Source organism: Mytilus californianus, unplaced genomic scaffold (genome assembly GCF_021869535.1).
Source record: "Mytilus californianus isolate M0D057914Y unplaced genomic scaffold, xbMytCali1.0.p SCAF_9, whole genome shotgun sequence".
Lineage (NCBI taxonomy): Eukaryota > Metazoa > Mollusca > Bivalvia > Mytilida > Mytilidae > Mytilus > Mytilus californianus.
Window position 1 is genome coordinate 9,343,231 of NW_026262745.1, and position 24,266 is coordinate 9,367,496.

Sequence of the window (24,266 nt, forward strand, 5' to 3'; positions counted from 1 at the left end):
TAATTTAGGATATTGTTCTCTAATTTTGTGTGCATTTATACCAATAAATTTTGATTAAATTTGTCTCATATGATTTCTCGCAATATCCTTTCAGAACATGGTCAGCATTTTCTATTGAATCATAAGAGAAACAGCTTCTGTCACTTAACCCTGTCAAGTACAATATTTATCCAGTCTCAATAGATTAATTTAAATACCTCTTGTTAAACCTTGCATTTCAAAGTTTGAAAATTTAACTATCTTCAGTGGATTAATATCATAATCATAGGGTTGTGTGGTAGAATCAATATATCTATGTGAACATCAAATTTGCACAACAAAATAACATACACATCAACATATCAAGAACAACATCTGTTCATAATTGCATTCCAGTCCTACTCATAATTTTAGAGATTTAGCATTCACACCATTTGAACTCAATGAGGGCAAGCTTTTAAAAACTACAAAGTAACTAAAATAATTAATTTGGATGAAAAAAAAAAACTATATATTATTGCAGTTCAAAAATGATATGCTTTTCTTTCTTCAATATTTTATACAAAGAAAAATGGATCATTGAGAACTCCATCATCCTGAATATGCATGAAATATTTGCCTTTGACATTTAACTTACAACAACAACAATCAATACATCCTCCAATGTAACATTTCCTGCAAAACATAATACAGTACATGTTGAAATGCAACTATTTTATTTCATCTATCAATACTGTGTATTGTTTCATCAATAAGTCTACTAATTTCTTTACTTCTGTCAAATGATCTGTCAAAACAGTTTGTTAGCTGTTCAGGACGTAATGGACTGCCACCTAGAAAGGAAAATAGTACTATTTAGAAACAGCTCACATTGTTAAAGATTGAAATATGTAAATAAAAGTAAAATATTATATAAACAAACAAGAGTGCACACGCTGAAATGTCTCGCCTTCTTTACTAATCATTGATATTATGTTGATAGTTCTAAATATAAAGCTCTACTACAACTATCACATAAACTTAACATGATCCAAGAAAATGAGGTCAAGGTCATATAAACCAAACAAGAAATACATGTACACCTTACAATCATTCAATACACTAAATATAGTTGACCTATTGCTTATAGTTTCTAAGATACAGAATTAACCAAGAAAACTAAACATTGACTAATGAACCATGAAAATGAGGTCAAGGTCAGATGAACCATGCCAGGCAGACATGTACAGCTTGCAATCCTTCCATACAACAAATATAGTTGACCTATTGCTTATAGTAATAGAAAAACAGACCAAAACACAAAAACTTAACACTGAGCTATTAACCGTGAAAATGAGGTCAAGGTCAAATAAAACCGGCCAGACTGACATGTACATCATAAAATATTTCCATACACCAAATATAGTTGACCTATTGCATATAGTATTAGAAAAAAAGACCAAAACTCAAAAATTTAACATTGACCACTGAACCATGAAAATGAGGTCAAGGTCAGAAGACACCTGCCAGCTAGACATGTACACCTTACAATCATTCCATACCAGGCATGGGGCGAATTACATTGCAATGTAATGCATTACATTCAGGCATGGGGCGAATTACATTGCAATGTAATGCATTACATTCAGGCATGGGGCGAATTACATTGCAATGTAATGCATTATATTACAATTACTGACCAAACCATGCATTATATTACAATTACAATTACATTCATTTATCAAAGTAATGCATTATATTACAATTACTTTTGCAAAGTAATGCCTTGAATTACACATTACATTTGAAAATTTTATTAAGTGACTAGAAAAATTAAACATTTTTAAAAACAACTAGAAGTCACAAAAGATTCTAGCATATGCAGTAACTGTTCCATGAATTGAATATAAGTATACATGTAAAAAGTCTATTTAATTCGACTTTTACAATTTTAATTATTTTAACTTAATGTTGACTTTACTTTTATAAATATACTTTTTGTTGTTTTTTTTCTAAATTTTAAACGAAATATTTAATTACTGTGAATTACTTCCATAATTATAAAATAAACATAGACAATTATTAATGAAAATTTTTCTAAATGGTGAAAATATTGATTGTAAAACTAATTAGTGTTTAATTATCTTTTATTTAAGCAAGACAAGATATTCTTTGATTTTATGACAACAATACAGTTATGCTTTTCAAATATCAATCTTTTTATGCAGGAAAATGTATGAAATAAGATGAAATAAAGAATATATTCTAATGATTAACATATTCTTAGTTAATCAAGAAATCTTAAATTTGGTTTAGTTAAAACTCCAACAATATGTTAAAGATGAAGTATGTGAAAAATGCAATGACATGTAATGCCATGTAATGCATGAAATTACACAACTTTTTGCTAAAGTAATGCATTATATTACAATTACATGTAATGCACAAATTGCTGCATTACACATTACATGCAATTACTTGGAAAAATTGAATGCATTACCATGCATTACAATTACAAATTTGCATTACCCCATGCCTGATTACATTACAATTACTTTGACAAAACCATGCATTAAATTACAATTACAATTACATGCATTTATCAAAGTAATGCATTAAATTATAATTAATTTTGCAAAGTAATGCATTGAATTACACATTACATTTGTAAATTTTATTATCAAGTGAAAAGAAAAATCAAGCATTTTGAAAAACAACATGAAATCACAAAAGATTCTAGCATATCCTTGGCTTTAGTATGAATAAGTTTAGACGAGAGATGTTTTCTGCTTGGAATGTTAAATTTTGGGTCAAGTTTTCAACAACGTTCTTGAAGTTTTTGCTATCAATTTTAGCAAACAGAAGTAAATCACGAGCAATATACTGAATTAATGCATCTGTAGCCTCCTTTTGCTTAGGATAATCCCAGTGATATTTCGGACTACCTGACTGTTTCACAAAACTTATCAAAGTTGGTTGCTCTTCTATCTTTGATTTTAAAGTTTCAATATATAATACATCTCTGTGTTTCTCTAAAAAGAAGTGACAGAGATGAAGTTTAATCTTCATTTTAACTTAATGTTAACTTTTCTTTTATAAATATACATTTGCTTTTTTTTTTTTTAAATTTCAATCAAAATATTTACTGAGAAATTCTTTCCTAATTATAAAATAAACACAGAACTTAATTTATGACCAAATGTTGTTGATTGTAAAACAAACTAATTAGTGTTTTATGACAATGTTCAATTATCTGTTATTTAATTATGACAAGGTACTCTCTGATCTTTTGACAACAATGGAACACTTTTACAGTAATGCTTTTCAAATATCAATATTTTTATGCAGGAAAATATATGAAATAAAATGAAATAAAGTAAGTAAGAGAATGATAATTCCATTCTTTAAGATTAAGTACAAGTGGGTAAAGTGTGAAAATTAAATAGAAAATCAATATTCAAATGATAATTTTTTAGTTAATCAAGAAATTTTATATTCTGCTTTTGTTAAATATCAAACAATCTGTTAAAAGATATATATATAGTGTCAGAAAAAAAGTAATGCCATGTAATGCAATGTAATGCATGAAATTACACAACTTTTTGCTAAAGTAATGCATTAAATCACAATTACATGTAATGCTAAAATTGCTGAATTACACATTACATGCAATTACTTGGAAAAATGTAATGCATTACCATAATTACAAATTTGCATTACCCCATGCCTGTTCCATACACCAAATATAGTAGACCTATTGCATACAGTATAAGAAAAACAGACCAAAACACAAAAACTTAACTATAACCACTGAACCATGAAAATGAGGTCAAGGTCAGATGACGCCTGCCAGTTGGACATGTACACCTTACAGTCCTTCCATACACCGAATATGGTAGACCTATTGCTTCTAGTATCTGATATATGGACTTGACCACCAAAACTTGACCTTGTTCACTGATCCATGAAATGAGGTCGAGGTCAAGTTAAAACTGTCTGACGGGCATGAGGACCTTGCAAGGTACGCACATACCAAATATAGTTATTCTTATTACTCATTATAAGAGAGAAATTAACATTACAAAAAATCTTAACTTTTTTTTCAAGTAGTCACTGAACCAAGAAAATGAGGTCATGGACAATGGACATGTGACAGTCGGAAACTTCATAACATAAGGCATCTATATACAAAGTATGAAGCATCCAGGTCTTCCACCTTCTAAAATACAAAGCTTTTAAGAAGTTAGCTAACGCCGCCGCCGCGGATCACTATCCCTATGTCGAGCTTTCTGCGACAAAAGTCACAGGCTCGACAAAAACCTTGCTGAATTGATGTAGATTTATAGTTACAAAAGTGCTTTGCTACCACATTTTATCTGCATACAGTCATACCAAGTTTGATTTTAATGCATACTTCTTTACTTGCAAAAACTCGTAAGATAAATTTTGTCAATTAGATGGCTTTGGCACATGTAGTAGCTATCACTATACTGTGCAAAATAATATCCTTTTGTATTAGTGTGAAATATTTTCATCCATCACTTATAGAGAAATTCAATTTGTTTTGGAGAAAAATTTTCAGTGGTATTCTTTAAAACAAAGCTGTACACATTTTGTCAATCTATTTTTAGAATTTTCAATTTTAGTTTTCAAAATTGAATTTTTTCACAAAAAAATAATTTAATAATTTTATTTCAACACCATTTTCCATCCCATATACCAGTACTAGAGAAAGAAACTAGACCTGTGTAGCTGATAATTTTTTCTGTTAACAGTTTCTCTATCTTCTATAGTTTTTGCCCAAAATGCAAAAATCCATAAACAATTGTCATTAAAGTGTAGTGGTTGACGTTTTAACAATTATATTGTACTTCCGGTCGGGACACTTTCTTTGGTCCTGAGCCCAGTCAGGTCTTTTAGTGGGTACACTAACAGCTGCGCGTAGTCCCGAGATAGCCCGGATTTAATACGTCATACTGACGGCTGCTAGAAAAACCTTGGGAAACAATAATATTTATGGTAAGAACGTTGACCACGGAATTGTATTTAAAGTGTATGGACAATATTGATGTAATCAATAGTTTAATAAACCATCAGAACTTCTAAAGAATTAATTATTATATGACTAATATCTCAGAACCAGGGAAAATAGGAAACAAGACGGGAAACGCTTGGAATTATATAGTTTTATATACGAACTAAACATCACAACTTTCACTCCCGATACAAAAGGGCAATAACCCCTAGAAGAAGTCAACTGACAATATCAGCTATGTTGACATATTTGTAGATCTTGTCCTGCTGATTTTTTTGGTTTTTTACATTTCCTTTCTATTATTATAGTTTTCAAGATAAAATGCTCCGTTGGGCGCAGCTTGATACGACCGCAGAGGTCGAACCCTGAACAGTTGGGGCAAGTATGGACACAACATTCAAGCTTGATACAGCACTGAATTTGGATTGTGATTAAATATTTGACATATCATAGGTTTCTGACACAGAATGAATGTGGTCCAAGTACTTAAAAAATTTTAATTTACCTATTCAAACCATATCATTATTATTTGTTTTTATGTATAAATCAGAAATAACCAATTTAAAATGAAAAATTTTAAAGAACCCCCCCCCCCCCCCTAATTTTTTGAACCCCCTTATTATTCATCACCTCCAAACTCAATCCCAGCCTTCCCTTTGTGGTATGGTACCTTGCAGTACAATTTCAGAGAAATCCATACACTTGAACACAAGTTATTGTCTGGAAACTAGAAAAATGCTTGTTTTTTGGCCCCTTTTTTGCCCCAAATTCCTAAACATTTAGGGTAATTACCCCCAAACTCAAACCCAGCTTTCCCTTTGTGATATGGAACCTTGTAGTACAATTTCATAAAGATCCATACACTTACACACAAGTTATTGTCCTAAAACTAGAAAAATGCTTGTTTTTTGCCCCTTTTTGGTCCCCAATTCCTAAGAGTTTGAGGCAATTACCCCCAAAATCAATTTCAGCCTTCCCTTTGTGGTATGGTACCTTGCAGTACAATTTCAGAGAGATCAATACACTTGAACACAAGTTATTGTCTGGAAACTAGAAAAATGCTTATTTTTGGCCATTTTTTGGTCCCTTATTCCTAAACGTTTTGGGCAATTACCCCCAAACTCAATTCCAGTTTTCCCTTTGTGATATGGAACCTTGTAGTACCATTTCAGAAAGATCCATAGACTTACACACAAGTTATTGTCATGAAACTAGAAAAATGCTTGTTTTTTGCCCCTTTTTTGGCCCCTAATTCCTAAAGTTTTTAGGCAATTACCCCAAAATCAATCCAAGCATTCCCTTTGTGATATGGAACCTTGCAGTACAATTTCAGAGAGATCAATACACTTGAACACAAGTTATTGTCTGGAAACTAGAAAAATGCTTATTTTGGCCCCTTTTTGGCCCCTTATTCCTAAACGTTTTGGGCAATTACCCCCAAACTCAATTCCAGCTTTCCCTTTGTGATATGGAACCTTGTAGTACCATTTCAGAAAGATCCATAGACTAACACACAATTTATTGTCATGAAACTAGAAAAATGCTTTTTTTTTCCCCTTTTTTGGCCCCTAATTCCTAAGTTTTTGAGGCAATTACCTCAAAATCAATCCAAGCATTCCTTTTGTGATATGTAACCTTGCAGTACAATTTCAGAGAGATCCATACACTTGAACACAAGTTATTGTCTGGAAACTAGAAAAATATTTATTTTTGGCCCCTTTTTGGACCCTTATTCCTAAACGTTTAGGGCAATTACCCCCAAACTCAATTCCAGCTTTCCCTTTGTGATATGGAACCTTGTAGTACAATTTCAGAAAGATCCATAGACTTACACACAAGTTATTGTCATGAAACTAGAAAAATGCTTGTTTTTTGCCCCTTTTTTGGCCCCTAATTCCTAAAATTTTGAGGCAATTTACCCCCAAAATCAATCCAAGCATTCCCTTTGTGATATGGAACCTTGTGGTACAATGTCAGAGAGATCCATACACTAACACACAAGTTATGTCTGGAAGTTACAAAAATGCTTATTTTTGTCCCCTTTTTGGCCCCTAATTCCTTAACTGTTGGTACCATAACCCCCAAAATCAATCCCAACCTTCCTTTTGTGGTATTGAACCTTATGGTAAAATTTTATAGAGATCCATTCACTTAAACTAAAGTTAGAGTGCGAAAACCAATGTGTCTTCGGACGACGACGACGTCATACCAATATACGACCGCAAAATTTTTTTGCGGTCGTATAATAATAGGCAAAAATGTAAGATATAGGGGAAACATTGTCATTTAAGGTAATAACTCCTATAAGGAGATGTTTGAAGATTTAGGTTATGTTGACTAAATAGTAGATTTTGTCTTGCTGATCATTTTTCCATTTTAGTTTCTCTTTTTTTTGCTCGTCAGATTTTCTCTTTTCTATAGAGATTTCAAGGTAATTGACAAAACTTGCATTTCAACCCCTATGTTCTATTTTGAGCCATGTCAGCCATGGTGGTTGGCAGGTGGGATCATTGGACACATTGGACAATTGATTGAAAGTTATTTGTAAATGTCGAATAATTACCAGGTTTGTGAACTAGACATAATTTGTCATCTGTTGTTACTATGGTTACAATACCAGTTGCCAAGTTCTCTTCCTCAGCTGTGGGATCAACAAACAGGATGTTACTGAAATTTATAAATCAATATAAAGTACTAACAATAGCAACCTTCAGAAATAGATATATACAGATTCTTTCTTAAAATTTGAAAAATCTAGCACATTCCTTAACCCTAACACAAGGTAAAGTTTTAAGAGAACAAACTAATGAAGAAAAAATCCAGTTATCTTCCAATTTATAACACAATTGAATATAATGAACATATTTCCACTTACTCATCAAATATAGCATATGTAGATGATACAGGCTGTGATGATATAGGTAATGGTATTCTCTTTGTTAGGTCTGTTTCAGGATTTTCTGTTTCTTCATTAATACTGATAGTTGGTAAACATACTAAATATAAATTGTAATGTCAAACAATGAATAGATAAAAAATTCCACACCATTTCTATCATTTGGTTTGTCTTGAGGTTAGTAACTTATCTTTGATGTCTTCCAAATGTTTTTTTTTCATGAGATGATAAAAATATGTTTTGTCACTACAATTAGAAATGTCAATAAATGAATTCTATATACACTTCTCCCACAAATTGATAACGAGATGTTTATTTGTTTTGTTTGTGTTGTTGAGTTTCTGTCTCATGAATAAATGACCATGCTTCCAATCATCACAAATGTACATATATGTGCAATACTCCATATATCCTAAATGAATAAGCTTCTTTTTGATCAGAGGGGCCTCGGTGGCCGAATGGTCTAAGTAGTTGAACTACTGCATCACTAGCCTGTCAACACTGTGGTTGTGAGTAAGAATCACACACGTACACGTGGGTCTGACTCCAATCTTGACTGCTACTCCCTCCACTAATAAAAACTGACTGCCTCGAAATAGCAAAATAGTGCTGAAAGTGGTGTTAAACACCAATCAATCAATCTTCTTAATCAGTCTTATGTAACCATTCTACATGATATGCTCTCTTAAGAGAAGAGATAAAGTCACAGAAAATGCGATGACCCATAAACTGGTATCTTGAATGTACAAAGTGGTAAAATATCAATGATCTACCTATAAGAATGTGGAATTAACTATAAAATGATAATCATAATAGACATGAATATACAAATTGACCCTAATCTAGAGTGGCATCCATACAAAAGTCTAGACTGTATACTGGTAAAATGTTGATACTTTTTAAAATTGTGTAAGTGCCTGCAATGCATTAGAGTATGCAAGTCAGGAGCCTTTATTTCAGTGGTTGTCGAACATATTTGTTTTCCATTTGTTGTTTTGTTCACGAATCAGGCTGTTAGTTTTCTCGTTTGAAGTGATTTACATTTGTCATTTCAGGGCCTTTTATCGCTTGCTATGCGGTATGGGTTTTTCTCATTATTGAAGGCCGTACAGTGACCTATAGTTGCTTACTTCTACATCATTTAATCAATGGTAAAGATTTGTCTCTTTGGCAATCATACCACATCTTCTTATTTCTATGTTGACTTGATTTTACTAAGTGATTTCTAATTGAGATGTGATTTAAATATTAATGAGACAACTAAACAACTTCAATTACCAAAAAAGATTGACTGATTGTTAATGCCTTACATCAAGTAAAATAAACATCTAGGGATCAGAATACTACCATGACAATGAACATGAGCCAAACACTTTATGAAAATCCCTAAACCTGCCAGTCTTGGCTGGTTGTATATGAATTGATCAAATATGACCATATACTTGTTTTTTTTTATTTATGAAAGAAATTATTCTGTAATGTTATACATTTGTATACTAACCATTTTTGAGTGCAGCTAACAATGCCAATACACAAGCATCAGTCACATTACCATCATAGTCCAGACATAACAAATCACAGTACAATACCCACACAAACTGTAAAATAGAATGCTGACATGTTGACAAGGGCCCAGCTTGCACATTTTTGTGTGAGACACAAAGACTGATGCATACAAAACAAGACATTTTCATGGGTTGTAAATTTTCCAAAACTTTGACCCCAGCAATTAATTCAGGATAGGTTCTCAATAAATATAAGTTTTGTTAAAATCCAAGCACTATGTCTTTTGGTGGGCATTTTTGTAATTGGTGGGCAACAAATAATTTTTTACACAAAGAATCATTTTGAAATAGCAAATTATACTTTATATCACACAATTTTAATTAAAATTTACATATGGATTTTCATTGAAATCCAAGTAAAAACAGATATTTCTCAAAGTTTATCATTTTTCAAAAAAAAAAACTATGTTTTAACTTTTAACTACAATTTTAACATTGAACAACAATTCTTAACAACATATTATATCTATCTATCAATTTTTGTTGAAATTCTAGCATAAAAAGATGTTTCTCAAAATTTGTGATTTCTTAACAAAAAGAAAGTTTATACCATTTTTAAAATTTGTTGGCACCTTCAATCCCTTTGAAATTTCATTACACAAAAATGTCTATTTTTTGGTAGAAATCCTAGCATAAAAAGTCAATTCTCAAAATTTTGTGATTTTTCAGTAAAATCTAGGATTTCCCCAACATCTATTCACATCTTATAATACATAAATCAATTTTGGACACCAGGAAACAATTTTGAAAAGCTTATAATACCTTTACATCAAATTTATGTACAACTATCCTAGCACAAATAGATTTTCTTCTTTCAATTTACAACTTTTACACCCAAATCATCACAAAAATCAATTTTTGTCATTGGGAATGAAATCATATTTCTTGTGTTATTTTTTTTTAGAAATTCTACCAATAAAAGATGTGATTTCTTAAAAGTTTTTTTCCCCAATTTTCATCAAAGTTACACAAAACAGAAAACGGACCTTCCTTTTAAAGGTATAAAAGCTGTGCATGAAATTTTGGAATTCAGTTAAGTGCTGATGGACAGATGGATGGATGAACAGACAGAGTGATAAATACTACTATTCATAGCCGAGTGTCAAATGACAAATAACAAACCAATATACAATACCCAAACTGAAATAACATATAAAAAATATATATATAAGTGTATCACAGCAAACTAACATACAATTCAGTATATGTTAAAACCAATTCAAGTGGTATATGTATAACTATATGTTTAATATTGATTCACTTATAGGGTCTTTGCATCGGAAATAAACACATTTATTCTAAAACCAGTTGTTGGCATGATACGGGTTATGTTCTTCTCATATATTTTATGATGGTATGATACTAAACCCCTAACGGGAGGGATTGTGCTTGATATTCATATGATGAAGACATAATCTTTCAATCAGTTTAATTGAGGTCTGGAGCTGGCATGTCAGTAACTGCTAGTAGTCCTTTGTTAATTTATGTATCATTGTCATTTTGTTTAGTTTCTTTTGTTACCTATTCTGACATCGAACTCGGACTTCTTTTATACTGAGTTTTACTGGGCAAACTGTTATGCGTTTGTTTTTTCTACATTGGCTAGAGGTATAGGGGAGGGTTGAGACCTCAAAAAACATGTTTAACCCCGCCGCATTTTTGCGCCTGTCCCAAGTCAGGAGCCTCTGGCCTTTGTTAGTCATGTATGATTTTTAATTTTAGTTTCTTTTATTCTTTTATATATTTCAGAGTTTAGTATGACGTCCATTATTACTGAACTGGTACATATTTTTGTTTAGGGGCCAGCTGAAGCACGCCTCCGGGTGCAGGATTTTCTCGCTGTATTGAAGACCCATTGGTGGCCTTCGGCTGTTTTCTGCTCTTTGGTCGGGTTGTTGTCTCTTCGACACATTCCCCATTTCTATTCTCAATTTTAGTTACCAAATCAACTCAACCTGTTGTTATGTAACTTTCATGATGATCATGTAACCCTAATAAGAACTTGTACCTATTTTTTTTTCTTTTTCCAGTTGATTGTATGGAGATGTTGAATTGATTACAAGCTATAACTGTATAATTTATTTTCACGGATTGAGGGAAAATTGTTCTTTTATAAATTGTACTTTTATCGTTGTAGGACCTTTATTTCATGGATTTAAGAAATTTTACAAACATTTGGCTTTATAGAAATTGTGGTTTGTCTGAATACTTAAACTCAGCATTCATATCCCAGTAAATTTGAACAGATCGACAACCTTTTTAAAATCAGAGTTTTAGTTTATATAACTCATTGTTTGAAGATGTTTTAATTGTATGGATCAATGATGGTTGTCATACAAGTAGAGGGTTTTAACAAGTGCCTTAGTCATAACTTTACATGAATTTCTAAATGTGTCAACCATTGCATGAAATAAAATTTTTCCCAAAAGCTGCAAGAATTTATCAAAATGTCTTTCAATTTATTAAGGTGTTGGGGTTGCTGTCTCATTGATATCCTTTCTTTCATTTGCTTTTGCTAGAGTGTAGTGATCCATATCCTGGATACTATTTCTTTATACACTGATTTAGTTATTGTTGTTTAATGTCCAGCAGATTAGGTAATATTCCAGCAATTTCCTGGATTGTGTTGATTTGGCAGCATTACCCTAATAACTTATCAATTGCAAAGATACTTATCAATTGCAAAGATACTTATCACTTGTAAAGATACTAATCACTTGTAAAGGTAAAGATACTAACCTTGCCTTGTGTTATACATAATGATTCCAAATCAACACATTTTGAGCTAAAAAATAAAAATACCTTTATTATTTTCAAAGCAATTTTTCAATTAAAATGATGACAAAACAAGAAGTTGAACATATTATCATGCTAATGATACACTTACTTCTAAGTCAATGTATTGGTAAACAGGAAGTAGTTGTCTGACAGATCTGAAAAGCTCTAACACATAACATCTCGCTGTCAAGATGCTGACCAAATATGAAGTCATTCTGTTATGTAAAACTGGAGAAATGTGTGATGAAAAAATTGATTTCAGCATACTGAAAAAATTCAAAGTATTGGCAAATAGGTAGTAAGTGTCTGACAGATCACAGTGGCCGACCAAGAAATTTTCATAAGGGGGGCCCACTGACTGCCTAAGAGGGGGCCTGCTCCAGTCATGCTTCAGTGATTCCCTATATAATCAACCAAATTTTTCCCACAAAAGGGGGGGGCCCGGCCCCCTGAAAAACCCTCTAAATCCGCCTCTGGATCACAATAGTGCTCATACCTTCCAACATTGTCAAGTATTGACCAAATATGAAGTCATTCTGTTCAGAAGTACCTAAGAAATATTTCTAGTTGAATAGACTTACGGACATTCATGGTGATTGCAATTTGGCCCCACTCCTAAAGTGGGAGTGCAATACAACCAAAATAAATGCTACTCTTAAATGGTACATTTGTTACTTATCTGTCTTCCTTGAGTGAAAGTTGTTTCTCTCATGCCCAAAGGACAAATGCAAACATTTTCATCCATTAGTATCAGTTATTTATTCATCAGGTCTTAGTTTGTTATTTGAAGTTAATAAAATGCTATATATTAATTTTGGTCCTCCATCACTAAAATGCAAAGGAGTTTTAGTTGAAAGTTAAAATTTGCCAACAATCATAATATATTTAAACATATAAAAAATGTACTCACTGATTAACAACTTCCAACATAAACTGACTCATCACTTGAGCTTGCTCTCCTGGAGGTCCAGAGCGAAAATATGGAGAACAAAGGGGAGATAATTCAACATTTGGTACTGAAAAATAAAAATTGATGTTTGTATAAAATATTAACATTCCTTGAAACTCAGTATGGACAATATAAAATATTTTACAGTTAAATCAACTAAGATAAACATAACAATTCCTTCTATTTACAAGAGGCAGCAGCAGAGGGAGGGAAAACCTAAAATGTATAAAATTGTATTACAATTTAATATGTTTTTGTTTAGCAACTCATCAGAGGAGCAAAGGCACCCTGCTTAATTACAGAAAAGACAATTTCCTTGCCACTTGTCAGTTAAAATAAAATTCTATAAAAAGCTTCCTGAAAATTTTTTAGAAGGTAAAATAATATTGATCGACAGATAAAACTGCTTTGTTCATTTGACTTTACCTTAGGGCTGTTCTCACTTTTAGAAATCTACTTAAAGCTGTTCCATAAATACCTACATGGCACCTAGGGAAGTCACATGAAAATATCAACTATTGGTTGGTGTCAAGTACAGTGAATATGCAAGTGAAATCTTTAATTTGCCTCTATAGGGGTTTACATCATTTTGAAAGTGTCTATCCTGGGTACCATGTACATTTACATGGAACAGTCCTTAACCTAGTAGACCAGTAGCTGCTTACCCTTCAAAAGCACCTGAGTTTACCCAAAGATTTTGTTTGTGATCATGTTGCTCAATACTTGGTTTTTTTTATCAATGTAGTGAATTATTGTCTGTTGTTTGTCTTATCCTCTTTGGTCTTGGTGTTATTTTTCTGTGACCTATGGTATTTGGTTGCTCCTTTACTACATGAATTTCCTTACCTTTTTTTTACAAGTATAACTAGTTATGTTATCTATTAGGAACTTATCATATCTATGATATACATGCAGACTTTGGTTGATTTCATGGTAAGAAACCTTAATTTATAGTAAGTGGTTGATCTAATGTACAAATTTTCAATTGATCCAACAGAAGTGGTTATCACAACTGTAAAATCCTGTATCCTTGAAACAGTGACAGTTTTCTCAAATAAAGATCTAGCAAAAGACAATTGTGACAGACAGGGAAACAAAAGAAAATGTTGGTACGACGTTAAAACAGAGGAATTTGACCAGCATTCATTATATTTTTTCTGTTGACATTTCAGACTGAAGCATTTTGTTTTTATACTGTCTTATACAACATTTTAAAATGCATAGGTTACCTATAAAACCACATTTAGGTGTTTCTGTTTTTGGCTTGCAAAGTTCCTGCAAAACAAATCAATCAGTCATATACAACATGAATTTGTCAATGGATACAAATTTGTGGTGCAAATAAAAATATTTCTTTCAGTATTCATTTTATTGCATTTCTATCTAAATAAAAAAATATCAAATATCAAAGAACTACAACATTTGTTAATGTTAGGTATTATATACAAAATAAAAATATTTCATTCTATTTGATGGATTTATCTATGAGAAGCTTGCTTATCAATGAATTAAAGAATGACCATCACTATGGACACATGTCTATTGGTTAAGATCATATATTGACCTGAAAATATCTTATTTTGAATGTGCAATTGGGTTGCTGTCTCATGAAATTTACCCTACATCATAATTGATTCATAAATACCAGTAAATTGAAATCACACTGGTTTAATATTCAATGTCACATATTCTGGCAATTATTTAATTAGAATAGAAAACTCTTCTGCCTTTTTTATATTCTCTCATCTTTGATTTCATTCCCAGTCATTACTTGTGCAAACAAAACAAAGCATATAGACTAACCATGAAAAAATGTTTTTTCCAACCTACCTATCTTGATGTAGAATTCTGATTAAATTCAGAACAAATAAATGTTTTTTTTTCATTCTGTACTTACAGCTTTTATACCACACATTACTGTAGTATTACCAAGCTTGACCAGTGCAGATCCATCGGCTGTTGTCACACATCCTAAAGTATCAAAATATCACAATACTAGAATCAGGATTAACTCTTTACTTTAGGTATAAATTTGAAACTGACAATAAAATAAAGTAAAAATTTGCATGGCCTTACACTATTTAAAAGATCTGCATATGCAGACCTTCCCAGCATATCTTTAACATTAAGATTACCAAATTCCTCGCTTTCCTTATAAATTAAACCTATTTTTCACTGAATGATTGCAACTAGTAAGCAAGTACATTTATACCAAAATATACTGAAGGCTATTCTAGAAAAAAAACCTGGTCCTTTGGACAGCACCGTACTGGTTTTAATAATTATGGATGATAAAGTTTCTAACAGTTTTCACAATACAAATAAACTTATTTGATTTTTTATAAACTGTCATGACTTCATGGGTCTTGAATAAAACATGCCTTCAACCCCCACCTCCATCCTCAAGTAATATTTTTCCTGCAATTAGCCCATCAGAAATTTCAAAGTAGATATATATACATGTTTAGCATTATTACAACAAATGATATCATTTACAAACCAATGTTGAGTACAGTTCTTCTAAATTCTCCAAGATCTCTTCCATCAGGTCTAACATCTTGTTCCTAATAAAAACAACCATACATCAAAGACATCACTTACAGATTTCTATATCACATGTATATAGGTTAAATTTGGCAGGTTATCACATGACCTATGAAAAGTTTGTTACCAATCAGGTAATACTGTAAATTCAGAAATTATTGCGAGATTTTTATTAATGCAAATAATGCGACTGGGTGACTATCGCAATAATAAGAACTCGCATATATGTTACATATATCTGTATGCAGATTTTCATGATATCACAGTACCGGGTAATTAATCTGGCATTTTTTTCCATTCTTGAATAAAATGCTCCGCAGGGCGCAGCTTGATACGACCGCAGAGGTCGAACCCTGAACAGTTGGGGCAAGTATGGACACAACATTCAAGCTTGATACAGCTCTGAATTTGGATTGTGATTAAATATTTGACACAGCATAGGTTTCTGACACAGAATGAATGTGGTCTAAGAACTTAAAAAATTTTAATTGGACATTCACCTATTATGGTCCAATATCCAAAATCTAAATACATGGTTAGATTCAGCATATCAAAGAACCCCAAGAATTCAATTTTTGATAAAATCAAACAAAGTTTAATTTTGGACCCTTTTGACCTCAATGTGGACAAAGTTGATAACGGGGCCCAAAAATCTAAATACATGGTTAGATTCAGCATATCAAAGAACCCCATATATTCAATTTTTGTTGAAATCAAACAAAGTTTAATTTTGGACCCCGATTTGGACCAACTTGAAAACTGGGCCCATAATCAAAAATCTAAATACATGTTTAGATTCAGCATATCAAAGAACACTAAAAATTCAATTTTTGTTAAAATCAAACTAAGTTTAATTTTGGACCCTTTGGACCTTAATGTAGACTAATTTGAAAACGGAACCAAAAATTAAGAATCTAAATACACGGTTAGATTCGGCATATCAAGGAACCCCAATAATTCAATTTTTGATGAAATCAAACAAAGTTAAATTTTGGACCCTTTGGACCTCAATGTGGACCAATTTAAAAACGGGGCCCAAAATCCAAAAACTTAATACACGGTTATATTCAGCATATTAAAGAACCCCAAGAATTCAAGAATAAAACCCCATTGAAATTGATCAAGAAATAAGCAATTTATAAGAAGTATCTTCTTTTGCACAATACTGTGCAATTGAATATTTCTTGCTATTGCGCAATACTGTACAATTGACAATTTCTTGCTATTGCGCAATATTGTGCTATTGGATATTTCTTGCTATTGCGCAATACTGTGCAATTGAAGATTTCTTGCTATTGCGCAATACTGTGCAATTGAAGATTTCTTGCTATTGTGCAATACTGTGCAATTGAAAATTTCTTGCTATTGCACAATACTTATTATATAAAAATTTACACATCCTTTTTGGTGTGTATCTCCTACCATATCATTATTATTTGCTTTTAAATATAAATCAGAAATAACCAACTTAAAATGGAAAATTTTAAAAGAAAAAAAAAAGGAAAAAAAGAAAGAAAAAAAAATCTCCCCCCCCAAATTTTTTGAACCCCCTTATGATTCATCACCCCCAAACTCAATCCCAGCCTTCCCTTTGTGGTATGGTACCTTGCAGTACAATTTCAGAGAGATCCATACACTTGAACACAAGTTATTGTCTTGAAACTAGAAAAATGCTTATTTTTGGCCCCTTTTTGGCCCCCAATTCCTAAATGTTTCAGGCAATTACCCCCGAACTCAATTCCAGCTTTCCCTTTGTGATATGAAACCTTGTAGTACAATTTCAGAAATATCCAAACACTTACACACAAGTTATTGTCATGAAACTAGAAAAATGCTTGTTTTTTGCCCCTTTTTTGGCCCCTAATTCCTAAAATTTTGAGGCAATTACATCCAAAATCAATTACAGCCTTCCCTTTGTGATATGGAACCTTGTGGTACAATGTCAGAGAGATCCATACACTTACACACAAGTTATTGTCTGAAAGTTAAAAATGCTTATTTTTGGCCCCTTTTTGGCCCCTAATTCCTTAACTGTTGGTACCATAACCCCCAAAATCAATCCCAACCTTCCTTTCGTGGTATTGAACCTTATGGTAAAATTTCATGGAGATCCATTCACTTAAACTAAAGTTAGAGTGCGAAAACCAATGTGTCTTCGGACGACGCCGGACGACGACGACGACGATGCCAACGTCATACCAATATACGACCAAAAATTTTTTAATTTTTGCGGTCGTATAAAAATCACAATAATAAATGCATGCAATAATTTCTGAATTGACAGTAAATCTTCACTTTACTATCGGTTACTGAAGTTTATCACCCTTTTTTTTAGCATATGATAATAAACACAAAGTCATAAGATCAGTGTGGACAGCATAATCTAGCAGGAATTTCACATCATATTAGTTATGTCAGTTAGCATATTAATTTTTTTTTAATTAATACTCAAGATAATTGAAATGTAGTCATGGTAGTAGACCATATAGTTCCAAATTATACCCCCATTCTAGGAGTTGGGGCTGTATTGCAATCCCCTTGTCCATCTGTCCATTTGTCTGTCCAACAAATATTTTCGTCTCACTTTTCTCAGAAACTACTAATCAGAATGACTTGATATTGATCAGCAGCTTAACAGTGATAAGCTATAAGTTTTGTGGGCTTTTCAGATCTGTCAGATACCTACTTCCTGTTTGCTGGTACTTCAAATTATTCAATATGTTGAATGAACTTAAATTTTTGTCATAAATTTCTGCCATTCTACTGAACAGAGTAATTTCATATTTGATGAGTTGTAAAGTGTGCTGGCTTTTGTTAGTCACCTACTTCCTGTTTTCTGATACTCTGAATTTCGAGTGTGGGTATGCTAAGGATAACAAAGTGTGCTTTCTTATCTAAAGATGAGAAATTCTCAATCACATACCATGCATACAGGCCTGAAAATTTTCACAAAAATAAATGTACTACTGAATGATCTTTTAAATGCGTTCATTCTTTGTGATGTCATCTGGCAAAATCAGTCTCAACGATTTAGTCACAGAAATTTAATATGATCAGTATTATCATGTTTAAATTTAAATCAATTAAGGCCCAGAACAAGGAAACCACACAGGACATAATCATGATAATGTTCATTAAAATAACGAATAGGAGAAAATAGTATGACCTTACAAATTTTTATGGTTATTTTATTCTAGCATGATAAACAAATAGAAATTTTATCATTTTTTATTTATAATCAGGATGAAAAAGTGTTAGTGTTGGACTGTTGAAAAAAAAAAACAGATTAAAAATCATGAGAATTTTTAAATCTTATTACCGATTTCTTGATATAAATATGTACAAAATAATATAATATACTTACTAAATATTTTCTGTAATATTCCACTGGTCTTGCCGTTCTGTAATTGAATATTGTCATTTTCATTAGCTGCATTTATTATAGGCAAAAAAATAGTTCCTTAAAAGTGAAAAGTACATCAACAAAGAAAGAGCATTAAAAAATTGACAAGTTTTCACCATGTTGAAATTCAGTTTAGAAAGCTTAAATTACTCAACAATATATACCAATTGCAAGATAGCTACTTTCAGATGAACTAAAGCCTAATAATCATATGGTCTTTTAACTTTAGATTGCTTAAACGTGAAAACTGGCCCAAATATATGAATTTGAAGAGTAAATTACATGTAATTGGTAATTCTATATGCATTTTTTTTTTATTCAAATGACTGTTCAAATTGTCATGTCATGCATGTGGTGTATACATTTTTTAAATTTCATATAGGTGAACAATATGGGTTGTTATTTTAAAATACAGATGTTGTGAAAAGTTGTAACTTTGTCCAAATAATAATTTGTAAAAGTCATACATGGATGTAGTTTGCAAACATCTTAACAACAGTGGATAAACCAAGCACCTTATCTTTGATTTAGCTTTCATCACTGTCATATTTGCATGTTACACTCACTGATACAAAATTTTTATAACAACATTTTAAGATATTTTGGGGACTTAAAATCTAGAATAGTAAGAGAATAAAAATTAATTGAATTTAAGATCTGTGTCCTCATTTGCAGAAGATGTTGTAAATGTCATGAAAAAATTATTCTCATTGTTTATCAGTCTAAAATGTGTATATCTAGAAATAATACTATGAAACTAAATTACGTTTCAACTTATTAACTCTGTGTAAAAAATATTATATTACCCATTTCTGGGTTATTGCCATCCCAGGAAAAACACTGGCCCATTATAAATACTTTGCCAACCCTGTTTTGCTGTGTATACTATCTCATTCTCATTCCATTATTATTTTTTAAAAATGCCAATATACATGATAAAGATTTGCTGTGATGATTTTTTTTTTATAGTTTTTAAATAATTGGTCACATTTGTCATTTAAGGGCAGAAACTCCTAAAAGGAGCCAATTGATGGTTTCACACCTACATGTAGGTATTTTTTTTAAATCTTATAATGCTGAACATTATTCCTGTTAGGAAATGCTATAAAAACCTAAATGTATAAATGTATGCCTGGAATTAAATGTATGTGATTTTTTTATAGAATGAAGATAATAACATCTGTCTGAACTTTTCAATGTTTCATTTTAATATATAAAAATGTTTTTCTGTTACAAATCATGATGTATTGTTTTATGTGTACATGTTATGTTGCCCGTCAAGGGCCCTTGATTGGAATAATAAATATTCTTATTCTTATAAGGAGTCAATTAAAAGGATGATTTCAGTCATATTGGCATATTTGTAGATATTGTAAATAGTTGCTGATCAAATATTTCATGTATTTCTGCTTTTTGGTTTCTGTTTATCTCATAATCTTTGATAATAAGCAAAAACACTAAAATTGCTCACAGTGGAGTGTACATAGATCTTGACATTTTGAGCAATTATGCCTCATCTGATGTTACAATTTTTGGTGCTCTTCGTTAACTTTGTTACAGTATAATTTAATGTTCTTTTAAATAACTTCAACTTGTGTTTTCAAGCCAAATACAATAACTTGCATTTTCCCTTAGTTTCTTATTTTCCCCATAGTAGCTATGTTGGTCGGTGGATTAAAATAAAGTTTACAAACTATAATCTAGGCAGTCTAAGGATGAATTGTGTCATGTTTAATTGATTCTGTGAATTTGGTTAAGAAAATCTTTGGAAAATGTTTTCAGACAATGGATGCAAAGTACAAAAAAGTAAGTCTTTGAATCAAGGTTAGTTGCCTTTACACATAATTTACAGCAATATAAACTTATGCTTTTGAAATTAGATTTTGTCATAGCATTATATAATGACATTTTAAAATTTGAATCTTGTTTTAATTTGTGTTGATGATGGAAGGCTGTTTAATGTCCAGAGGCATATAAAATGCATATTCTGGATGAGAACATGTTAATGTTATATGAATATTAACCCTTCTTTGTACTAGACCCACATGCTAGTTCACAAGGTAACAGATTGCAGGAAGACATGTCACCCTACCCTGACTCCAAACCAACCAGTCTTTGCTCTCCCTCCTTAATGCTGTGTGCTTAGCAGAGAAGCAGCAAATTGTACTTTTAAAGTCTTCGGATTTACCAGTATCAGGTCGTTCTGGCCCCAAACCAATCCGGCTCAAGTCAATCTGTCCCAAGTCGTTTCGTCCCATGTTGATCCGGCCCCATAATAAAATAATGAATAATGTATATTAACATCGGAGGATTTGGTGATGTATTTGATTCAGGGTAAATGGAATTTGCACAAAGTATCGAAGATTAATCAGAAATTTTCCATGATAACTGGGAATATCATGGGAAAAAATAGTTTTTTCTTAATTCACACATTGAAGAGATAAATAATTATTTACAATCCAAATTTGATTTTAATTCAAATATTTAATATTCAAGTAATATTATATTTCTATATGAAATCTTGATATAAATATTTGACATATTTAAAAAAAAAATTCAAATAAATGTCTCATCTTATGAAAATTAAAGATTTAAATATTCATCAAAGGCAAACTTTTTGTACTAGCCACCTTTCATAAAATTCATAAACATTTTATGTATTACAATTCATATATTTTTATCCCTTATAAATATTTTTTTAAATTGGGGCTGGATTGACTTGGGACGAAACGACTTGGGACGGATCGACTTGGGGCCACATTAACATGGAAGCGCTTTGACCAGACCCGATTCGAAACCACAACCTCCCACTCTCGATGTGAACATGCTACCCTTGTTCTTTTGACAATAATTGCTACTAGTTGGTTAAACACTGTGTTTCCTTCCAGAGTTCAACTCCCATCCTTTTTAAGGTTTTTTTGGGGGGGGGTAGTCTTGTTAGGGTACAAGTCAAATCGGCACCTGGTCAATTCGTCACCTATAGAAAAAGTCAAATCGGCACCTGGTCAAATCGGCATCTAGTCAAATCGGCACCTGTTTAAACATGTTAAAGTCATTTCGGCATTCGACAATTCAATTGGCACCTTATATTATTTTTAACATTTACTTTCCTTTTTATTTGAGAATAGTTTTTCTTTTTTTTTTTTATATATATTATTTTTGCAAAACTTACAATTTCATAGGTTCATTTCTTACATCGTTAAAAACTCAGCATATGTAATTAAGCAGTAAGAATACACAACAAACAATAATCAGTTGGCTTTCTGTTTAAAGTTTTCTCAATACTCTATTAATATTGTTTTGATTGGTTATCACTTTAAAAACTTATGAACTTTTATCAATTACAAACAATAACCTGTTTGTTGTTTTAACAATTTTTAGGTAGTTTTTATACGACCGCAAAAAATTTAGCGGGACCTCGTATATTGGTATCACGTCGTCTGCGTTGTCCGCAGACATTTGGTTTCCGGACAATAACTTTAGTATTAGTAAATACAAATCTATGAAATTTAAACACAAGGTTTATAACCACAAAAGGAAGGTTGGGATTGATTTTGGGGGTTATGGTACCAACAGTTTAGGAATTAGGGGCCAAAATAAGCATTTTTCTAGTTTCATGACAATAACTTGTGAAACGGTGTATGGATCTCTCTGAAATTATATCACAAGTTTCCATACCACAAAGGGATGGTTAAGATTGGCTTTGGGGGGTTATGGCTCAAACCGTTTAGGAATTAGGGGCAAAAAAGTGAGAAAAAACAAGGGTGTCCTGGTTAATATACAATTACTTAAGTACAATGTTGTGTTTGAATTACCTCCCTTACACTGCTTTTAAATTATGTATAAAGAAATGTTGTATTGTCTTGAGGTGATTAGCTGTCAATTTATTTTTAGAAGTTACTATTTTAATAATTTTAAAAATGCTGATTAAGGCATATTAATTTTAGTCATGATTATGTAATTTTTTTGAAAAAGAAGGGGGGTAAAAAAAAATTTTGGGAGGGGGAGGTCAATTCGCAACAGCATAGTGTATTGCACAAAAGCAAAAAATTTAATATAAATTCAAATCATATACATGATATAACCAATTCTAAGTTCTTTGACTACAGTTATTCTGTGTCAGAAACCTATTATGAATTACAATCCAAATTCAGTCCTGTATCAAGCGTGAATATTGTGTCCATTTTTGCCCCAACTGTTCAGGGTTGGACCTCTGCTGTCGTATCCAGCTGCGCTCGGTGAAGCAATTTATTTATCTTTTATAATTGAAAAAAAAAACATGAAGAAGCCATTAGGCAAGCTGATGTTTAATCCACGGATGAGAATAAAATCTAATTTAATCCGATTGTAATTTAAATTGTTTTTTTTCCTGCATCTCCTGTCTACTTGTATAAATGAATAACGTTGGCACCAATCTTGTAGCCTATGTTTATTAGTAATGTGCAGAACTGCAAAGTTTTCAAGAAGCAAATGCGTGAGATTTGGCCAAAATTGTAAAGATCAAAGAGAAAAAACAATAGATCAAAGGAAAATGCCACCAAATATGCATGAAAATGCGTGAGACTTGGCAGCCCTGAATGTGCAGTTGTCATGAAATAGAGGTTCTGCTATCAGATATTATGGCCCCATTGTTTATAACAAAGTTTCCATTGGAACTTCTGTTACATGCATCACCTTTACAGCCTCTAGTCAAAATGTTCAAAATAATTATAAAAAAGCAGTCTTCAATAGTTTACTTGCAAACATAATATTAATTTTGGGTGCCGAAATAACTACCTCGGATGCCAAATTAACCACGTCCCGAATTGACTATAACGGGTGCCGATTTGACCAGGTGCCGAAGTGACTAGAATTAGTTCGTCTTGTTGTTCTGTTTTACGTTTTGTGTGTAATGTTGACATTTTCTATTGCCAATAGTAATGTCTGTCCTCTGACAAACAGGCTGTTTAAAAGTCATTGTTGGGGGTTCTTTCTTATTTGTATTTTTTTGGTTTGTTATTATTAGCAGACAAGAGTATTTGTTTCATCTGCATGTGCTCACTTGAAGTCTGTCGCCATATTGTCAACTTTGCCAAATCGATTTTGAAAGACCAATTTTCATTGGTCCATATTTTACTTTTAACTAATCAAAATACTTT

General features: G+C 31.8%; 1 protein-coding gene across 1 annotated transcript; it reads right to left on the reverse strand.

Moving 5' to 3' along the window:
- Positions 1–678: 678 nt before the first annotated feature.
- Positions 679–24,199, reverse strand: LOC127716620 (exosome complex component RRP43-like). The gene is made up of 11 exons (XM_052222869.1): positions 24,170–24,199; positions 19,090–19,126; positions 15,682–15,745; positions 15,079–15,152; positions 14,411–14,456; positions 13,143–13,248; positions 12,194–12,239; positions 9,391–9,487; positions 7,869–7,989; positions 7,557–7,660; positions 679–812 (listed from the first exon to the last, which is right to left on the reverse strand). The coding sequence occupies exons 1-11, from the start codon at positions 24,184–24,186 to the stop codon at positions 700–702; spliced, it is 825 nt and encodes a 274-aa protein (XP_052078829.1). The 5' UTR covers positions 24,187–24,199; the 3' UTR covers positions 679–699.
- Between the last annotated feature and the right edge of the window lie 67 nt (positions 24,200–24,266).

Coding starts and splice junctions, on each gene's coding strand:
- LOC127716620 (XM_052222869.1), bottom strand. Junction 7,661..7,868: donor ACATATGCTATATTTGATGA/GTAAGTGGAAAT, acceptor TATAAATTTCAG/TAACATCCTGTTTGTTGATC. Junction 813..7,556: donor ATGTCTAGTTCACAAACCTG/GTAATTATTCGA, acceptor TTTCCTTTCTAG/GTGGCAGTCCATTACGTCCT.